This window comes from Podarcis erhardii (assembly GCF_964252035.2).
Source record: "Podarcis erhardii genome assembly, chromosome: 4".
NCBI lineage: Eukaryota > Metazoa > Chordata > Lepidosauria > Squamata > Lacertidae > Podarcis > Podarcis erhardii.
The window spans coordinates 82,564,416-82,583,702 of NC_138508.1; the positions used below are offsets into that span (position 1 = coordinate 82,564,416).

At 42.0% G+C, this 19,287-nt stretch overlaps 1 protein-coding gene across 2 annotated transcripts in view; it reads left to right on the forward strand.

Moving 5' to 3' along the window:
• The window catches only part of NALF1 (NALCN channel auxiliary factor 1), a 327,048-nt gene extending 309,605 nt beyond the window's left edge, over positions 1-17,443 (forward strand). The window contains exons 2-3 of one of the 2 annotated variants that reach the window (XM_081858261.1): positions 1,112-1,283; positions 12,174-12,416. In XM_081858261.1, the coding sequence (XP_081714387.1) occupies positions 1,112-1,283; positions 12,174-12,266 (265 nt within the window). In that variant the 3' untranslated portion in view covers positions 12,267-12,416. Of the gene's footprint in view, positions 1-1,111; positions 1,284-12,173 lie in introns of both variants that reach the window. The other variant, XM_081858260.1, reaches the window with a different exon arrangement.
• Positions 17,444-19,287: the final 1,844 nt, after the last annotated feature.

Consider the following 19,287-nt stretch of genomic DNA (forward strand, 5'->3'; position numbering starts at 1 on the left):
GCCTCTTCCTCCAGGTGTTGTTGCTGTTTGGAAATGGCTCTTAACTCTCCAGTGCATTCATTTCCCAGATAAGCTCCACCAGCCATACCACAGTTCCAGTGCATTTTGGCATATTAAATCTGAATTAAGCGCATGAGCTCACATTTTCTGCTCCCCGATCCCATTCTGGATCTGGGATCTTTGGGCCCAATGAGAGAGAGCCAGGGGCCATCTCTCCCTGCCCAGTACCACAGCTGCTCCCTTCACTTCCCCATGCAAGTGCAATGGAATCCTTCATTTCACTGAGGTGCTCAGCTCCTCATCTCTATACCGTCTTGCATTCTGGGGTCCTGGAATATCTCATTGGGAGTCCCATGCCTAGCATATTAATGTGAGGTTAGAACTTTAGATAAGTGGGAGTTAATACAGTGTGCTGAGGAAGTCCTGGCAGAGATTCTAAGTGCTTTCCTTTTTTGAAAATGGAGAAGACTAGCTGAGATTGCAATATTAAAGTCTCATCTGGAAGCACCCAGCTGCTTAGATTCAATGCTAGTCCTATTCAGAATAAACCTACTGAAATTAATGATCCTAAATTAAGTCATATTCCTTAACTTCAATGGGACTACTCTGAGTAGGACTGGCACTGAATGCCACGCAGAGAGTAAGGTTTGGGCCCTGTGGGCATTGTAGGGTGCTGTCTCCCTGAAGGACCTATATGGGAGCAGTGGACTTAGTTTGGTTGTCTTGTTGAGGCACAATAACAAAGTGAAGCCAATTCTCCAAAACAGGTCTTCTTTCCACCTGCATGGGAAAGGGAAACAGGTGATCTGGAGCCTTAGTTGTTGTTGCAGCTTACTTGTCCACATAAAGCTAAAGTCTGTTTTAGTATTACTTGCAAACCAGGCATGTATTTCATGGAATTAATGGGACAATGATTGGATAAAGAAATAGAAAGCATTTCAGAAAATCATTTTCTGGAACTGGAAGGAAAGTAATGCAATTTACCTGAGTGAGAGTCTCTTAGAATTGTGTGCTGTGCAATGTATACATAGTTAATCCTGGCGATGTTGCTTTGGCTCATCTGTATGTCTGATTCTTTTCTTTCTCTCTCTCCCCCCCACCTCTTCCTTAGACTGTCTACAAAGCCTGGCTCTGTTCCCAGTATTTTGAAGTTACACAGTCTCACTGCAACAACACAATTCCTTGCAAGCAATACTGTTTGGAGGTTCAGACAAGGTGTCCATTTATATTACCAGACAATGATGATGTCATCTATGGAGGATTATCCAGTTTCATCTGTACAGGTAGGACAGATTTCAGCAGTCGTTATTTGGCGTCTCTCTCTGAACACACCACCGTATGATAGGGCAAAGTATAGTCATTCCCAAAGGCTTTCAAAGGTTGTAAAGCAAAGGTGTCCAAAGGAAGCTTGAGAACAACATGCCCGTGGGTGGGTATGGCTGAGGATCACTACACAACCTGCCCTTGTCTGTGCTTCTGCTTCCCCATCACCCTGCTATTCCATTGCTATCAGGTGGTACAGAAATTCCTCACTTCCTCCTTTCTACCCAAGAGCCCTTCCCCAAAACCCCACCCCAGTCCAGAGCCCTATGTCTGAACAGCTACCACTTCCCACCCACCCCTCTCTCTTTGTTGACTTACAATTCTCAGATACAAGTGCATGCCAGGCTAATCTTATTTGTTCTCTTTCTATTGGGTATAGTTTATTTTAATGCTTCTGTGCACCTCCAGCTCATGTTGCCTGCTCAAAAGCCACAGCTGCTCTTTCAGGGCCTGTCTAGAGAGAGCCTCTCATGCTGCTGGTTGAGCTCTTGGGTTCCTTCTCCCTCCTAATTCCCCCCCCCCCATGAACTGCATAACCCAATGCCACTTCCTGCCACTGTAGCTTGGCAGTTCCAGTCTTTGTGCCCCTGCTCACATTGGTAAGTGATGGTGATTACTGGGTGATTGTTGGGCTAATATTGCCGATAATGCACTATGACCTCACCGTATGTACTTATTATTTTATTTTTTTACAAAGTACCACATTTCTTTGTATTCTGCACGTCAGGCTGGCCACTCATGCAGCCTGTCAGCTGAAAAAATGGTGAAATGGTTCACCTGTCTAAGACCTGTTTAGCTCCCAACTTCACTGTTGTGAGTAATCAATAGCTATTCCCCCTCATGGCTATGTTCTGCTTCTGAATACCAGTTGCTAGAAAGAGACAGAGGGGGGAGTGCCCTTGTGCTCAGGTCCTGCATCATCATCATCATATTATTTATATCCCGCCCATCTGGATGGGTTGTCCCAGGCACTCTGAGCAGTTTCCAACACATATAAAAGCAATAAAACATCAAACATTAAAAACTGCTACAGAGCTTCCTTCAGATGTCTTCTAAAAGTTGTGTATCCAGGCTGAACGATGTGACTGGAGACGCTCCTTCAGGTATACAGAGCCAAGGCTGTTTAGGGCTTTAAAGGTCAGCACCAACACTTTGAACTATGCTCAGAAATGTACAGTGGTACCTCTGGTTACAGATGCTTCAGGTTACAGATGCTTCAGGTTACAGATGCTTCAGGTTACAGACTCTGCTAACCCAGAAATAGTACCTTGGGTTAAGAACTTTGCTTCAGGATGAGAACAGAAATCACATGGCGACAGTGGGAGGCCCCATTAGCTAAAGTGGTGCTTCAGGTTAAGAACAGTTTCAGGTTAAGAGCGGACCTCCAGAACGAATGAAGTTCTTAACCCGAGGTACCACTGTACTGGAAGCCAGTGTAGATCCTTTAGGCCAGGCATAGGCAAACTCCGGCCCTCCAGATGTTTGGGACTACAATTCCCATCATCCCTGACCAATGGTCCTGTTAGCTAGGGGTGATGGGAATTATACTGCACCCCTGCTGTGTGTAGAACGCATACACTGAGCTCAGCATACTTTCTATAATTCACTAAGCTACCACATCAAATTCCTGATGGAAAAAAAAGGGACTTTGGTCACATCTTCTCCTTAACATAATTAAAGGAGGAGAAATTCTAGGTTTTGCAATACTGCAGGGAGAATAATTAATTATTGAACAGGAACCTTTTATCATGCTTGCTTTTGACACTGCTATTAACTGTAACATATGCATACAATATCATGGCTAATTAATTCTGTTGAACATGCAGGGCAGAATAAGTTATTCCTCACTTTTAGACATTCACAGCTAATACATATATATATATTAGGGAGTCTCATATGCCCATACCAAGCCCAGAGAAATCTGCTAAGTCTGACATAGCAGAAGGACCTGGAGTCAGCACAAATGCCACAGCCAAAATACCAGCCTAGCCCTGGTATGTACAAGGACTACCTATCCCAAAGTGGTAGGAAGAAGACTCACACAGAGATCTGCTATCCCAGGTGGTTACTGTTATTTACCTTGATGCTCCTTTGCTCTGTCTGCAAAGAAGGCTGAGGTGCCTGAGATATCATAGTAAAAATACAGCCATTTACATACAGTTGTTAAAAATCTAAAAACTACAAGAACAAAACATCAGCATAACAAGAACAATAATTACGCTGTTAGATTGAATGAAATTTTACCTCATGGCAACTGCTCTTCCCCAAGATGTACATTCGGTCTTGGCCCAGTATACCAGAAGGAGCATCTCCACCCCCATCGTTCTGCCCGGACACTGAGGTCCAGTTCCAAGGGCCTTCTGGCAGTTCCCTCGCTGTGAGAAGTGAGGTTACAGGGAACCAGGCAGAGGGCCTTCTCAGTAGCCCACCCTGTGGAACGCCCTGCTATCAGATGTCAAGGAAATAAACAACTATCTGACTTTTAGAAGACATCTGAAGGCAACCTTGTTTAGGGAAGTTTTTAATGCTTGATGCTTTATCGTGTTTTTAATATTCTGTTGGGAGCTGTCCAGAGTGGGTGGGGAAACCCAGCCAGATGGGCGAGGTATAAATAATAAATTATTATTATTCCACAGCTGAGGTGCCACCACAGAAGAAGCCCTGTCTCAAGTCACCATACCACAGACCATGCTGGTCAGGAGGATCAAGAGCAGGGCCTCTCCTGCCAGCCTCAAAGCAAGGGGGCATTAGGTATTAGGGGAGACACTTGGGCCCTAAGCCTTTTAAGCTTTTCGTATGCCAGCACTAAAACCCTCAGTAACTCATGGCAGGCTGTATTGTGCTTTTAAAAACATATGATCCCATCTAGCCTGATAGCTACCAGCTGCAAGGTGGTCTTCAAAAACAGCCTCAGGTAGAGAGCAGATATAAGGCACCAGGAGTAGCATTTTGAGGGGAAGGGAGTCAGCACTCTCCCCACACTTGGTTTTTCAGACCATGTGTGACTGTACATCAGCAGCATTTATAATTCTGACCAAATCACTAGTTCTGTGCACCGAGTAAATTGAACCATGAACATTTATGGATGTGCTTTTCTTCCATTTTCAAACATGGACTCTACAGAGAAGTTCCCACTCCATAAGCAGTGAGGTGAGCAGACATGGCCTTATATAGACAGCATGTACTCCCTACCTTGTGATCTCTCTTTCTCCCGTTCAATTTAATATTTATGTGTTATCAAAGGAGCAGCAAACCACCATTCAATAATAAAAGAGTTTCTCTGAAAATAGTACCAGAGGGCTCATGCCATAAACACATAACAATACACAGATTGCGGTTGACCCCTCATATTTTTCAGTCGTCGCGCTCTCCACAGGTGGCAATGTTTTGCAGTTCTTATGCATGAAAGAGTCTGAAGTGGCAGCCTGCAGTTCTGGTTGGCTGGTCTTCAGCTGCTTTCTCCTCTTCTTGCCTGCAGGTCTGAAACAGGAGGGGGAAAATGTAGGGCTTATTTAACAGGCCTCTGATCACTCTGGTTCCTGGGAGAGAAGAAATCTCTCCGTTTTTGAAGTAAAGAGGAGGCTGTTTTTGGAACTGCATCTTTCTCCCCCTTCTCTGCTTAACAGGGCAACTCTGTTTAAGTGTCATGAGTTAGCCTGCTCTCCCTTCAAGTATTTTGTCGGTGCCTTGAACTGTGTGGAGGATACGCATGTAGAGTAACCACTTAGACATAACTTTTTTATTTAAAAAAAGGAGATATGTGCTATCCCTTCAAATTCCTTAATGGCCCCATTCAGGAGTTGAGTGGACTGTACTTGGCAACTACGATAAATTTGCATGTGTTGACCCTTATCCAAGGTATGGAGAACTCTTGGGGTATGCCTGAATGTCTTTCAGGAGACAAGGCTGGGATTAGGTTTGTACCAAGGGCAAGTAGGGTTCATTATGAAGAATCTCATGTCAACCTGAGGTCCAGTGCCGAGGGCCTTCTGGCGGTTCCCTCGCTGCGAGATGCAAAGGGAACCAGGCAGAGGGCCTTCTCAGTAGTGGCACCCGCCCTGTGGAACGCCCTCCCACCAGATGTCAAAGAGAAGAACAACTACCAGACTTTTAGAAGACATCTGAAGGCAACCCTGTTTAGGGAAGCTTTTAATGTTTAATAGACTATTGTAATTTAATATTCTGTTGAAAGCCTCCCAGAGTGGCTGGAGAAACCCAGCCAGATGGGCGGGGTATAAATAAATTATTATTATTAACCTTCTTACTTATGCCATAAACCATAGAAGTAGTTTAGATTGACACACCTATTCACAGAAATGTCTACAGGACTCCCATGAAGGATATATAAATTATGCTAGAATGCAAATGCCAACAATTTCAAGCCTGGTGTGTTATAATTCTTATCCAAAGAGCAATGAGAGGCTCATAAAATAGCCTAGGCCTAAAAATAGCAAGAGGCACTCTGAAGTTGCAACAATTCGGACATTGAAATCCCTGCAAAGAAGTATAAATGCTGTGGGGAATTTAGGGATGCTAAATCTGACCAAATCTTGGTGGTCAGTGACCGTAGGGGGAAGGTAGTTGTTTATACACTAAAACAGGGTTCCTAATTCAGTTTTTATTTGTGCTGGTAAAACGTAATTATCAAAAATCTCCTGCCGAATCAAATACAGTGGTACCTCGGGTTACATACACTTCAGGTTACATACGCTTCAGGTTACAGAGTCTGCTAACCCAGAAATAGTGCTTCAGGTTAAGAACTTTGCTTCAGGATGAAAACAGAAAACGTGCTCCGGCGGTGCGGCAGCAGCAGGAGGCCCCATTAGCTCAAGTGGTGCTTCAGGTTAAGAACAGTTTCAGGTTAAGTACGGACCTCCAGAACGAATTAAGTACTTAACCCAAGGTACCACTGTAATATAAAGGTAGCCAAGCTTCCACTTCTTAGGCTCTTTATAATTTGCTAACAGCTGCCTGGCTAAAATAGTTATAACCCTGTAAGGCAGAGGAGTATTCTGTGCATGAGACCAAGTCTCTTGCAAACATATTATATCATATTGCTGGAGCAAACAAATAAAATTATTATGCACCCAACATGCCAGATTCCAGGAAAGTATATTAAGACCTTTTTGATTTCTAGAAAATAGACTGCTAACAGAGTAGGAATTTTGGACCTCTAACCTAGGCATATTTCATCCGGTACCTACGTTCAGGCCAATATAATGAATATTCCTTTCTTGCCCATTGGAGTGTATCTGGATTTTATTAAGATAGGTGACAAAGGCAGGAACTATGGCTCAAGAACTTCTTGCTCCTTCCTTTCAAGTTGCCTTTTCCAGACTGCAGTTCCCTTTTCTAATAAGTACATGGAACGGATATCTAACCTGCAATGGGGGGGGGGTGCTATTATTTGGACAACATTTTAATTTGATTAACAGCTCTGCAATCAGCAATCATGAATTAGAGACCAAAAGTTATCCCGTACATATGGCTCCTGAAAGATTAGTTCAATACTGCCTCTCTGATCACAATTAGACAGATATTTGCAATGTAAAACCATTTCCTACATTCAGGGAAGCCCTTGAATTTCTGCTCGTAGTTCAGATTCTGTTTTCATTATTCTGGTGGGTTTCTTCACTGGCCACTTTTGAAGGACATCTGGGTAGAACATCTGGGAACCTCTTTCTAAAAGAATTTGGTCCATCTCCTGAGTTCATATTGGTGTAAAACAGGTCTCTGGGTTGAATTCAAATCCTGATCGGGACTTAAACAATTAAATGACATCTATCAGATTCAGTAGCTAGAGAGCTCAGACCTATCCCTATCTTGATATACCTTCAAACCTTCACCAACTTCAGCTTGGTAGGTCCTGTCTGTGGGGCTGCAGTCAGAATTCCTGTCTCCACTAACATAACCTGTGTACCAATTATGGCATTCAAACCAGACACTTCCTTTTCCAAAGCATCAATTCTGCTAAAGATTCCCGCTGCTGATTGTTTTGCCAAGAGACATTGGTCCACATAAAAGTTCCCACAGTGAGAGAATTTCAGTCTCTGTTGTGGCCAAGTACAATATACCAAAATTGTTACTATTTATTGTTGATGTTTTGGTATATCTAGGAAGCTGAAATTGCCTGGGAGCGTACGCACCATCTCCCTAAAAGTGCAGTTCAATTGACCAGTTAGCTAAGCTTTCAAGAGGAATATGTAGCGAAATCTCTTACTTGGGTAAAAAGCCTCATTTCTTGCACACTTGCCATGTAAGGAACCAGGGCTGTCTACATAAGATAAATTAATTACAACCTGCCTCAAATGCTTCAAATGTATTTACACTTTGATACAACATATATTCATAAACATTTATTCATAAACATTTATCTGAGTATTTATTGTTATTTTAATTTTCTGTAACTGTTGAATGTCATATGCTCTAATATAAAACAAAGATATGTCTCAGTGCAACCATGCTAAACAGTTTAAAGATGAAAATGAATAAAAACAACAGCAATAATAATGGCACATATTTATCAAACATTTTGATAATTGTGGTCCATGTAAGGCTTTTAATGTATTTTTATTAAAGATTTCTTGGCTTTTAACATTAAACTCATCTCCTGGAATTTGAGCCAATAGATTGCAGTCTCAAAGTTTTTCTACAGCCATTGAGCACGACACTGCACAAATGCTGTAGCAAAGTGCTATTGATATTTAATTGTTGTGTTTCAAATTCTGTGAACTATGCATGGCTTACCACTGCTATATTTTTTGTAATGTTTGATAGGTAACTGGGGACACCTAGTGGAGACCAATAAACATTTCAACCCATATTCAATAGATACTGTGAAATATTCAGAGGGTACAAGCTACACTAACAACTTAACTGGTCTAGTAGTCATTTTTCTCTCCAGGAAACTTTGAAAACTATAGGGGCTCTTTAGGGGGATGGTAGAGGGCCTACAACTCTTAGCATTATTTGGGAGGAAAGCCATGAGGTTATGCTGATATAAAAGCAATATGACAGCTTTATTATAAATTGGAAACTATTTATTGAATATTGCCTTTAAAAAAAAAAAAGCCTCTCCAGTCAACTATCAAGGTGAGAGCTGACAGCAGCAAGTTAAATTACATCAAATGAATTGCAACTCTGCCAACTGAACGACTTCCTGCTTTTTGTTATATGGGATGGGGTAATAAGCAATAGGGATGCAGGTGGCACTGTAGTCTAAACCACTGAGCCTTGGGCTTGCCGATCGGAAAGTTGGTGGTTCGAATCCCTGCGACGGGGTGAGCTCCCGTTGCTCGGTCCCTGCTCCTGCCAACCTAGCAGTTCGAAAGCACATCAAAGTGCAAATACAGTGGTACCTCGGGTTAAGAACTTAATTTCGTTCTGGAGGTCCGTTCTTAACCTGAAACTGTTCTTAACCTGAGGTACCACTTTAGCTAATGGGGCCTTCCGCTGCCGCCGCACGATTTCTTTTCTCATCCTGAAGCAAAGTTCTTAACCTGAGGTACTATTTCTGGGTTAGTGGAGTCTTTAACCTGAAGTGTCTGTAACCTGAAGTATCTGTAACCCAAGGTACCACTGTAATAGCAATGGCATCCACCTGAGAGGTGTTGGAACTGAGTTCTGGCTGAAAACAACAACCCTTACTGTAGGAAAATAATTTTCCTTTTTTTCTAAGTGCTAAAGTAGCTGCTGAGCGAGGCAGCAAACAGACATTTCTGCCTGCTCATGGAGAATTAACCCCTTTTCACTTTCTTTAACATCCTAAAAGATATAGCGGCTTCATGGAAGGGGAGTGGAACCACCATAAGTCCAAATTCAATACTTTGTAGGAGGCCGGCGCACTCTTCAGACTTGTCATATTTAATAAGAGCCCCAGTATCTCCTAACTAGTGTCAGGTGCCAAAGACATATGGTTAGAATTATATATCAGTGTACAGTGGTACCTCGGGTTAAGTACTTAATTCATTCCGGAGGTCCGTTCTTAACCTGAAACTGTTCTTAACCTGAAGCACCACTTTAGCTAATGGGGCCTCCCACTGCCGCTGCGCCACTGCTGCACGATTTCTGTTCTCATCCTGAAGCAAAATTCTTAACCCGAGGTAGTATTTCTTGGTTAGCGGAGTCTGTAACCTGAAGCGTATGTGACCTGAGGTACCACTGTACTTCATACCACATTTTGAGTCTAGGAATTTGCTCTCGGTACCAGAAGTGAAATAGATCTTACAATGATTTTATGCAAAAGTCTACTTCTCATTTTCCTGTTGAATAGCTACTTCCACCACTAAGCTGACTATAAAGTAACGCCCGCACAATGTAATGTCCTAACCACTGGGAATCATAAACTTTTGCTGATCCACTGCAAATTACCCAGAGATTTTCCAGTAGATCCTGTTTGGCCTCATTGCCTACTCCAACTCTAAATTATGTAACAGTAATTTTAAAAAATAAATAGAAGGTAGCTTTACATAAATGTTTGGACTCTTCCCCCCAGCTTATTGTTGCCTATCTGCAGGAAGTAAAGGTAAGTGGAATGAACAAGAAAAGGAACTTTTAGTAACTTATAAACAGATGGTGACAACTACGCGGCCCTAAGGCTAACATTCTGGCGCTTCAGCTGTTTTTGTTCACTGGAGTGAATTAAGTGTAACAGTGTACTTCCTCAAGCGGCTTTTGAGCAATAAGTACACCTAAATCCTCAGCACGTTTGCTTGAAAATCAGCCCCATTTATTTCATTAAAACCTCTTCCTCCATGCTGGTATGCTCAGAATCATACGTAACGTAAAGTGGTATAGAAGGTTCAAATGTAAATAGTTCCGACTGAATCAGTAACTTATTAGCAGCTTCTTAATACTCCTAGAGGGTATTACCATCCTAGAGGGTGGTGCTGTGGGTTAAACCACAGAGCCTAGGACTTGCAATCAGAAGGTTGGCGGTTTGAATCCCCGCGATGGGGTGAGCTCCCGTTGCTCGGTCCCTGCTCCTGCCAACCTAGCAGTTTGAAAGCACGCCAGTGCAGGTAGATAAATAGGTACCGCTCCAGCGGGAAGGTAAACAGCGTTTCCGTGCGCTGCTCTGGTTTGCCAGAAGCGGCTTAGTCATGCTGGCCACATGACCCAGAAGCTGTATGCCGGCTCCCTCGGCCAATAAAGTGAGATGAGCGCCACAAGCCCAGAGTCGGCCACGACTGGACCTAATGGTCCCTTTACCTTAATACTCCCAGGCGTGGGGTGAATCGTCTGCGAACTCGTTTACTCATAAAAGAACATATTGTGAATTGGAAGGTACATCACCAGTGGGTTCAAACTGCCAAAAAGAAGTGGTGGTCTTGCATGAAAGCGAGGGTATTTTGGGAAATGATACATGATGAGATAAAAAAGTATGTTCAGAATGAGTATACCAAACCCAAAGAAATTGTTAAAGCTGTTTATGTATGTAACAACAGCAGCTAGGATTCTTTATGCAGAGAAATGGAAGGAAGAAGAGGTTCCCACCAAAGAAGAATGGATAAGTAAGATAATGGACTATGCAGAACTGGCAAAATTAACAGAACCTAATAATGAGTGTCTTATGGAATAATTTATGCATTTTCGGATTACTTAAAGAAATATTATGGTATGATGAACTCGTGAGCAGGATTTGAGCAACAGAAGCAATTAGATTACAATATCGTGGTTATGGTTCAATAGATAGAAGATAGGGTGCAACCAAAGGGGGAAAACAACTCAATGGAAAAATGGGGTGGGAAGTCAACAAAAATAAGACAGAAGATGAAACTAGGTTTTGATTGTATATGTTAACAATGTTGAAGCCGAATAAAATATAATGGGGGTGGGGAGGAACTGCCAAAATCGACACTTCCCCCTGTCCTCTGATTTCTTCTGTTTGTCCCCGGATTTCTAGGGGTTTTTGTTTTCTCCTGCAGCTTTCCCCAGAAAAACGCATGGTTTGTTGCTGAATCAGAACAAATGCCACTACTCAGAAAACCTGGTTGATGTTTGTTTCAATTCAGCAGCAAACTGCACCTTTTCCTGCAAAAGGGGCAGAGTGTAAGAAAAAATTACCAGGCCCGTGTCTAGAAATCATGGGAGAAAGAGGAGCATGGATGAGCCCTAAGACTACACAGAAAAGTTCCTAATGGAACACTATAATTCTGTGATTCTGTCTTTGGTTTCTGCAATATCTATCATCCTATATCATCTGCCACCATGAAGGCTCTTGCAATCAGCCATGAAGCCTCCTTTAAGGCAGTTAGGAAAATAAGATGTGCATCAGTCCCAAGCCTATTTTAAAAACTCACATGCACAAATTTGTCGGTACATGCAACACTTTTCTATGTAGCTATCTATACCTGACAAAAGTAATCTTGAGTGGATAGGTGTGGCAGGTGAAGTGATCTTCTGAATAATATCAAGACCAAAACTTATTTCATTTTCCTCTTGGAAATAGAAAGCAAACGTAAAAGCAACAGTGATCCAATCATTCGAACACAAATTATGCAGCAAAAAGCATAAATACAAGGAGCAGCACTAATAATAGTCAGTACATGAAGCAGCTACAGAATCAAAAGTTTGTTTAAGGAGGATGGAGTGGGTGGAATCTACTGTTTTATTATTATTTTTATTCCTACTAACTTGACTTTGTCTGACGCATTTCCACATAGACTGTGTCGTGAACCATTTGATTATAAAGAAAATTATAGCATGGTTTGCAGCACCAGAAAAGCAATGCAACACAATAATAGCTATACAATAATACGTATCAAGTAACACTACAATAAGCCTTCTAATTGAATATAGTGTGAAATAGTCACCAGAATTCACTTACTGTTGTTTTCCCCTCCCTGCAGGGCTCTATGACAACTATCCAACCAATGCAGAACCAGAATGCTGTGATGTCAGATGGGGACTATTATCAGATAACCAATCCAAAGGGACTATAAAAACAAGTGACTCGATGTGTCACCGGACATCACTCACAGTTTCATCAGCATCAAGACTGTGTAACAGCAGACTTAAACTGTGTGTTCTCGTACTAATTCTCTTACATACAGTACTAACAGTCTCAGCAGCACAGAACTCAACTGAACTGGGCTTTGGCGGCATAACAACTTTGGAAGATAATTCAACCAATGAGGAATAAAAGATCCAATTCATCTTCTCCTATGGGCCTACAGCAGGCCCACATGTACTGCAGTCAAACACAAAAGACTGGGTCCTTCTGCCCTCCATTCAATCCTCCAAAGGCCTTCTGGGTAAAACTCAGCAGAAGGGCCACAATCCAAACAAGGACACATCAAATACAGCTTTTTATTGACTAAAAGGCTGTCTGGTGACTTAAATTTCTCACACCATTTTATACACTGTGTTTTAATGTTTGGAGTTTCTTTCTTTTGTTTTTGCACTTGTTAATACAGGATTTTATTTTTTGGACAGTTTCTCAGAGCTAAACTAAGTCTTTTCACTGTCTTATCTATTTCTAGTCATTGTGTGTGTTCATCCAATAGTTCTGTCTTTTATGTCTTGTCAGTTTCTATTAGAGGAAAGAACTGCTGTGGTTCCATGGCATAACTAACTAATGGATTAATTTTTATTTTTAGAAAAAAACAACAACAGTAACCTTGCCCCCTAAACGGCCCTACTCCCCCCCCAAAAAATTGCTTCTCCTTCTCCTCTCCAGTGCCCCAAAGCCAAAAATGCCCGCTTGCTTTTCCGTCTGTGTAATCACAATGAATGGGCGCACGATTCCGATGAGCCTCTGCCCATGTTGCACAAGTCACCTGACTGGAACCCAAAGTGATGAGAGATGGGGAGGCAAAAGAGAAGTGCTCTCCTTATAAGGTGGAATCGGACAGTGAAATTGTAACGTAACAAAACCTATAACAAACTGTTGCTCCAATTCCCATTTTCAAAGAAGTCCAGTCCTTTCTCACTGGTCAGTTGAACAGGAGCAGCCTGGGACGGAAGACAGTGCATGTAAAACCATGTTTAGAGCTCAGCAAAGATGACTAGATGAGAGAGGCCTTCACAGTGGCGGTAGAAGTTTGGCATTCATTGTGAATTACGGTTTTTTAATTCCGCCGCAGTCATGCGAGCAGCACATGTCAGTATAATCTATAGGAGCAAAGAGGTTCAGCAAAAAACAAAGACTTTCCTTTTCCCCTTTACCAGTTTCTGATTATCTCTCCACAAATTCCCCCAGAAAACACATGTGTGGACATCACACATGAGTGCACACCCAACCTAGTTTAAATAGCAACATTTCTTGGAAATCTCTGACCCCCGACCAGGGTTCCCAGATGCCTGTATACTGGTGTTTAAAGACGCAGTTGTGTTTCGTCCACATCACACATTTGTTGTGGGAACATTGGTATAAGGTGTGTGTTTCCTGCAGCAACCCAGTGTATGAAACTGTCCACAGTCTATTAAGTATGACATGTTAATGAAATTTCCCTTGAAACTAAAGGCAGACGAGGACATTGGGGGGGCGAAGGCAGAACTAAACATTAGCACAGCTGAAAAAGAAAACATAATGGTTTTTTTTTTAAAAAAAAATCATCATAATAGATAAACCATTTCCATGAGTGTGCAATAAAATTTAACACGTTGGGCTGAGTAGTCAAAACGGGGCAGGGAGAAAGAATAATCCAGTTGTCTTTCCCCCCCATTTCTTTCTTTGTAGAATCATATCACCTGCTGAGTGTATAAGAACTTGCTTTTTAAAAAGGCTTTTTAGAGTTTACACTAGAATAAATGGAAGGAAAAGTTAATAAGGGCTGTTTTTTTAAAAAAACTTTTCATTCCTTCCTGTTCTCTAACTACACTTGGAAAGTGCACTTTAGAGTTGTTTGCTGTGTAGCTGAGAGATGGAGGAAAAAAGATAGGAAATATTCTCTTAGCAAACCAATTATCTACTTTCTAGCTATGAAAAACCCCATCCTTCCCTGGCCCTTTCAAGAAAACGTTTCTGTTCATCACTGCGGTGTTGATAATGCATTTTTATTCATGTTTTATGGTTTGTGAAGTTCTGCAAAAAATATATATAGATATATACAAAAAAATACACAAAAAAAATCCCTACTGCTTTAGCAGGTTAAAATAATGCATTTGTTTAAGATGTATAAGCTCAACTATTTTGCAAGACTTCTTGTTTTGATAGTGTTTTGCTATGAACTGAGAATGAGGATCTTAAAATGACCTGTGCAAATACAAAAAAAGCACGTAAAATGCAGAATTATTCAGCTTCAGTTTCTTTCCTTACCCTTCTCCCCTCCTTACTGCGCATGTGCACACACAGGTATTCTACTTGGCATTTAAAAATGGTGCTTTTATTCCCCCCCCCCACCCCAGAAGAGCACATCTCATATGAATTATACTCATAACTCTACTGTGGAAATACTTTGAAAATTTAGGGGTGGGGTGGGGGTGTGGGGAGAGAAAGCTTTAACCGATAGTGGAATGTAGATTTCAAAGAGCATTTTGGTCTGTTGTGAAAAAAAAGTAATGCAGCAATAAGGGGGCTGGGCTGCAGTACTTTAGGGAGTTTGCTAGAGTCGCGCGACTAAGAAAGCACATAGGTGAGCTCTTGTTCAACTGACCTCTTCTCTTGATCTTAAACATAAATGGTCAGTAAACAGTTTGTTATAAACCTTGATCTACCTCTGCTGTGCAAAGGCCATTCAACAACATCCATTTCTGTGACATTCATTGCATTATCATTTTGGTTCACCCATGGACTAAGACACTCATTCGTTCTATTTTTATTTTTATTTATTTTTTTGCACTGCCCCAATACAGTAGCGAGTTCTCTTTGTCCCACATTTAAAGTGGCATTTAATGAAGAAGTGCTGGTTCTTCTCAATGGGACCCTATTTTGCCTCCTGCTGACCTAACTGCAGAGAATACCAGAAAGGAACATTTCTTTTTCTTCCTTCCCTTCCCTTTACTTCTCTTCCTTTTCCCTTTTTAAAATGTGCTTTCAAGGGGAGAGGAAAAACACAGCTCTAACGCTCCTTGGCTTCAAGCGATGACACCAGGAGGGAGAGAAATAGAGAGAGCTGAAGAAAAACAGTGGCAACGTTATTCACATGCTTAAAAAAAAGAGAGAGAGCTAAACAATGAATAAAATGAAAAAGGAAGCACAAACCATTTTAATTAAAGACGTAATGAAACACTCCAAATAGGTGCCTGCAGTGAACATGGTCTGTGAATTCTCTATCACTATTCCCCCCCCCCCACTTTTCAGTCTATTTCCTTCATTTTTTTTTTTTTAAGGAATATCACGTTCCCGGGTACACTGCTGCTGTGATGTCACGTTATCATTTGAGCCAGGGTATTTCTGCTCCAGCAGTGTGGTCTGTATCATTTCTTAGTGGCAGCTAGGAAATCACACATAGATTTCCTAATGGAAGATCAGAGAACCGTTAATCATGTATGATGCAAAAAGCTCATCCCATCCATTCCTCATCCGTAAACAGTTTTCTTGGCACAAACCTGAGCATGCTTGATATTGTGCACCTATTACTTTTGCCCGAATAAATTTGCATCTTGCCACTGTAACCGCCATCTTGTTCCATTTCTCCTTGTGCTGTATGACTTGGGCATACATGATGAAGAACCGGCTTCAAGATTAATGATGTTCATGTGTTTTTAAAAGCAGAAAAAGAGAGGTATCTATTTCAGAGTCATATAGACCAGACTTCCCTGCCCTCCCCCCTCCACCGCAATGTGTTCTATCATTTTATTTTTTTTCTGAAACAGGGAAAATTCCAGAGTTTGTGCAATATATGAATACTGCAAAGCCAAATGTCATAGATCACAACCAGAGCTATATGTTAATTCCTTATTGCATTTACATTTGAGAATACATTATATTGACTTTTCCTTTCATTAAAGAGATAGAATACTTTTTTTTTTTTTTTGCAAATAATAGCTATTGAAGGCTGTCCTTCCGCACACCAATGAAAAGTGGAATAAAGTTTGAGACCCACAAGTGGTACAAGAGCACCGTCAACATCAAAAGACTCTGTGGGATAATGGTGTTGGGCTGAAAAGTTTCCAAAAAAGTATTGTCATGCATAGTTTCCTAAAAGCATAGAACCACTGAAAGGTAACAGGAGCTGTCCAGTACAACAACACAGAGGAGGTAGCAAGTGTAACTGGCTATATTGTGTGATATAGTCCAATGCAGTAGTTTGAGAATAGCAAGACGACAAAACAGAGTCCTTTCTGGTTCCTGGTACTGTTTGCTTTTCACTACATCCAGTCAAGGGAGTGAAATGAAGGCAGGGGGAACACGATCAGAATTAGGGGCTCTCGACATCTCTTTCCATGGGATGGAATAAAAGTAGAGAAAGACAGTGGGGGCAAAACCCAGTGAAGTTCTTTGCCTATTTCAAAGGTTGCTAAGAACTTTTGAGATAACAACGCCTGGATCCTTGATTGTGTAAAGCATGTAGGGTAAACTACTGAGTCTGACCACCGGCCCATCTAGTTCAGTTCTGTTGACACTGACTGGCAGAAGCAGCTCTCCAGCCTTTCCAGCAAGGGACATTCCCGGCCATCTCTTGAGATGCTGAGAATGGAAACTGGGACCTTCTTGCATGCAAAGCAGTTAGTAGTGAGCTACAGCCCCAGTATATGTCCTAGTATACATCGGTCGCATTATCCTGCATATACATTAAAGTGCCAGACAGTTCCATCAAAGCGGAACATGCCTTCAAGGATTTCACAAAAATCACAGAATTGGGAAGGGACCCTGAGGATCGTGTAGTTCAACTAGCTGCAATGCAGAAAGATGCAGCTTTCACATGCAGGGATTGAACCTGCAACCATGGTGTTATCAGCACCACTCTCTAACCAACTGTGCTACCCAGGCAATGCTGCAATTGCAGGCCACCACCCAAAGTTCCTTGAACCAAAGAGGTCTTTGAACAGGAACACACAACTGGCATGTTTCAAACCGATGGGGCTTTCAGATGCAATTTGTGATACGGGAGAACATTAAAAATGCAAGGCCTACTGGCTGGGTTATAGTTTAAAATGTATTTTTAAAATAAAATGTTGCAAAGCTGAGTTGTCTTAGGCCATTAGTGGCCTCTCCATGAGTTGATGAAATGAATTTCCTTGTCTGGGCTTCTCTTCATTTTTCTGCTCAGGGCACACAGGGTTTCCCTTGGCTACTGGCAAGGGCTGACCCAACAGTTCTCCCAAGCCATCAATGGCCTCCACACAAATTCTCTCGCCTAGGCTACTTTTCTGCCTTTTGCCTCAGAGCACACAGGCCTTAAATACCAAATTCAAAAAATAAAATATTAACAAATAATTAAATTCAAAAAATAAAATATTAACAAATAATTAAATTTAGAGTAGGCTGGAGATTTCCTTCTTTCCTGAGTTGCAGACCTACCAAGGAGGCGACAGGTCCAGTTCTGACTCTCTCCCTGAGGTAAAATCTCTCTCTCAAGCTGCGATAACCACTCCTTGCAGTTGCTCCAGATAATTATGCCTCTTTATTTACTGTAGCTATTTATATGCCTCTTAGTCACTAAAGCTTCTGAGCAGGTTCTAAGCAGTTACACATTCATGCTTATACGTCATCCAGGCCTGCAGTGGAGGTAGCTAATGGTCTTAGATTTGGTCAGCATTCTAAATCTAGGAGGATGTGATTATCAACAGTGAGCACTGACCACAAGATACAGTTCAGACACTGATTCAGTCAGCGTCTTGTAAAAATAGCCTTCAATTTGACTAGGACCTCTTCAGAGGTTTCCCAGTTCACTTCAGTTCCAAACTGATTTGGATGTTTTCCATGCCATTCCCTATCATGGGAAAAAATAAACAAATAACTGTAACTTTCATTTTCAATAGAATCTGCAGTAATGGTAGCCCCTGCTGAATTGGTGAAACCTGTCAAACTGAAGACAAACAGGAAATGATGGATTTGTGCTGGGTTTGAAGATATATATATATATATATATATATATATATATATATGGGATCTGTTTTTAACAGTGGTTCCCAATTAGGAGTCCGGGGAACCCTGGGGGTCTGGGAAATGCACCCAGGGGGTCTGCAGCCCCATCCCTTGCCTCCTCCCTACTAAATTGTTGCCATTTTTGCATGGCAATATCACAAATCTTATGGCCTGTTTTGGCACTGTATGATTTTTCCATATATTGGCCAAAATCAGTTTTGAAATCACACCGCAATAATGATTTTGACCCGGCACGCTGAGGGAGACCAGGGCAGCTGGTCTCCCTCACTTCAAGGCACATACTACCTTCCCCTGGCACTGAGGCAGAGCAGCTTTTCTCAGTCAGCAGAAAAGCAGCAGTAGCAGCCACAGTGGACGTGCATCTTTGTTGGCTTCCACTGCTGACGGCGCTTGATGCACACATCCCCTCCCCATCCCCTCCCACTCAAACCATGTGGTGGAAATGACTCCACTTCCTCTCTCCACCCGCCCAATCTTTGTGACTGCTCCTTCCCTTATCCCCACTAGGCCTGGCTGACCATGAGGACAGCTTCACTCTGCAGTATATCATGGGTGAAACTGCCGCCTCCTGAGTCGCTCTGCTAACAGCGCCCAGCTGTTAGCAAGCTGCGTCCGGGCGCTGGAGGCAAAGGAACTCAGGAGCAGTGACAATTTCACCAACGATATACCGCTGAGTGAAATCGCCATCGTGCTCTGCCCTCATACCGCTGCAGAGGGAGAAACAAGCGAGATCCCTTGTGTTAAGTTGTGGGTGAACATATCAGACGACACAGCGATTCTTCAAAAGCTCTTGTTTATTCACAGGCCAGAACAGAACTGAACTGAAGGGTTCAGCCAGCCTGTTTATATAGAGCTCCACTAGAATGCAACAGTAACCATTTTCTGTAACTATCCAATCACTGAACGTCACTTTCAATCCCTTATTTGCATATGTGGACCTGAGTGAAAACTATCTACAGTATCCCCCT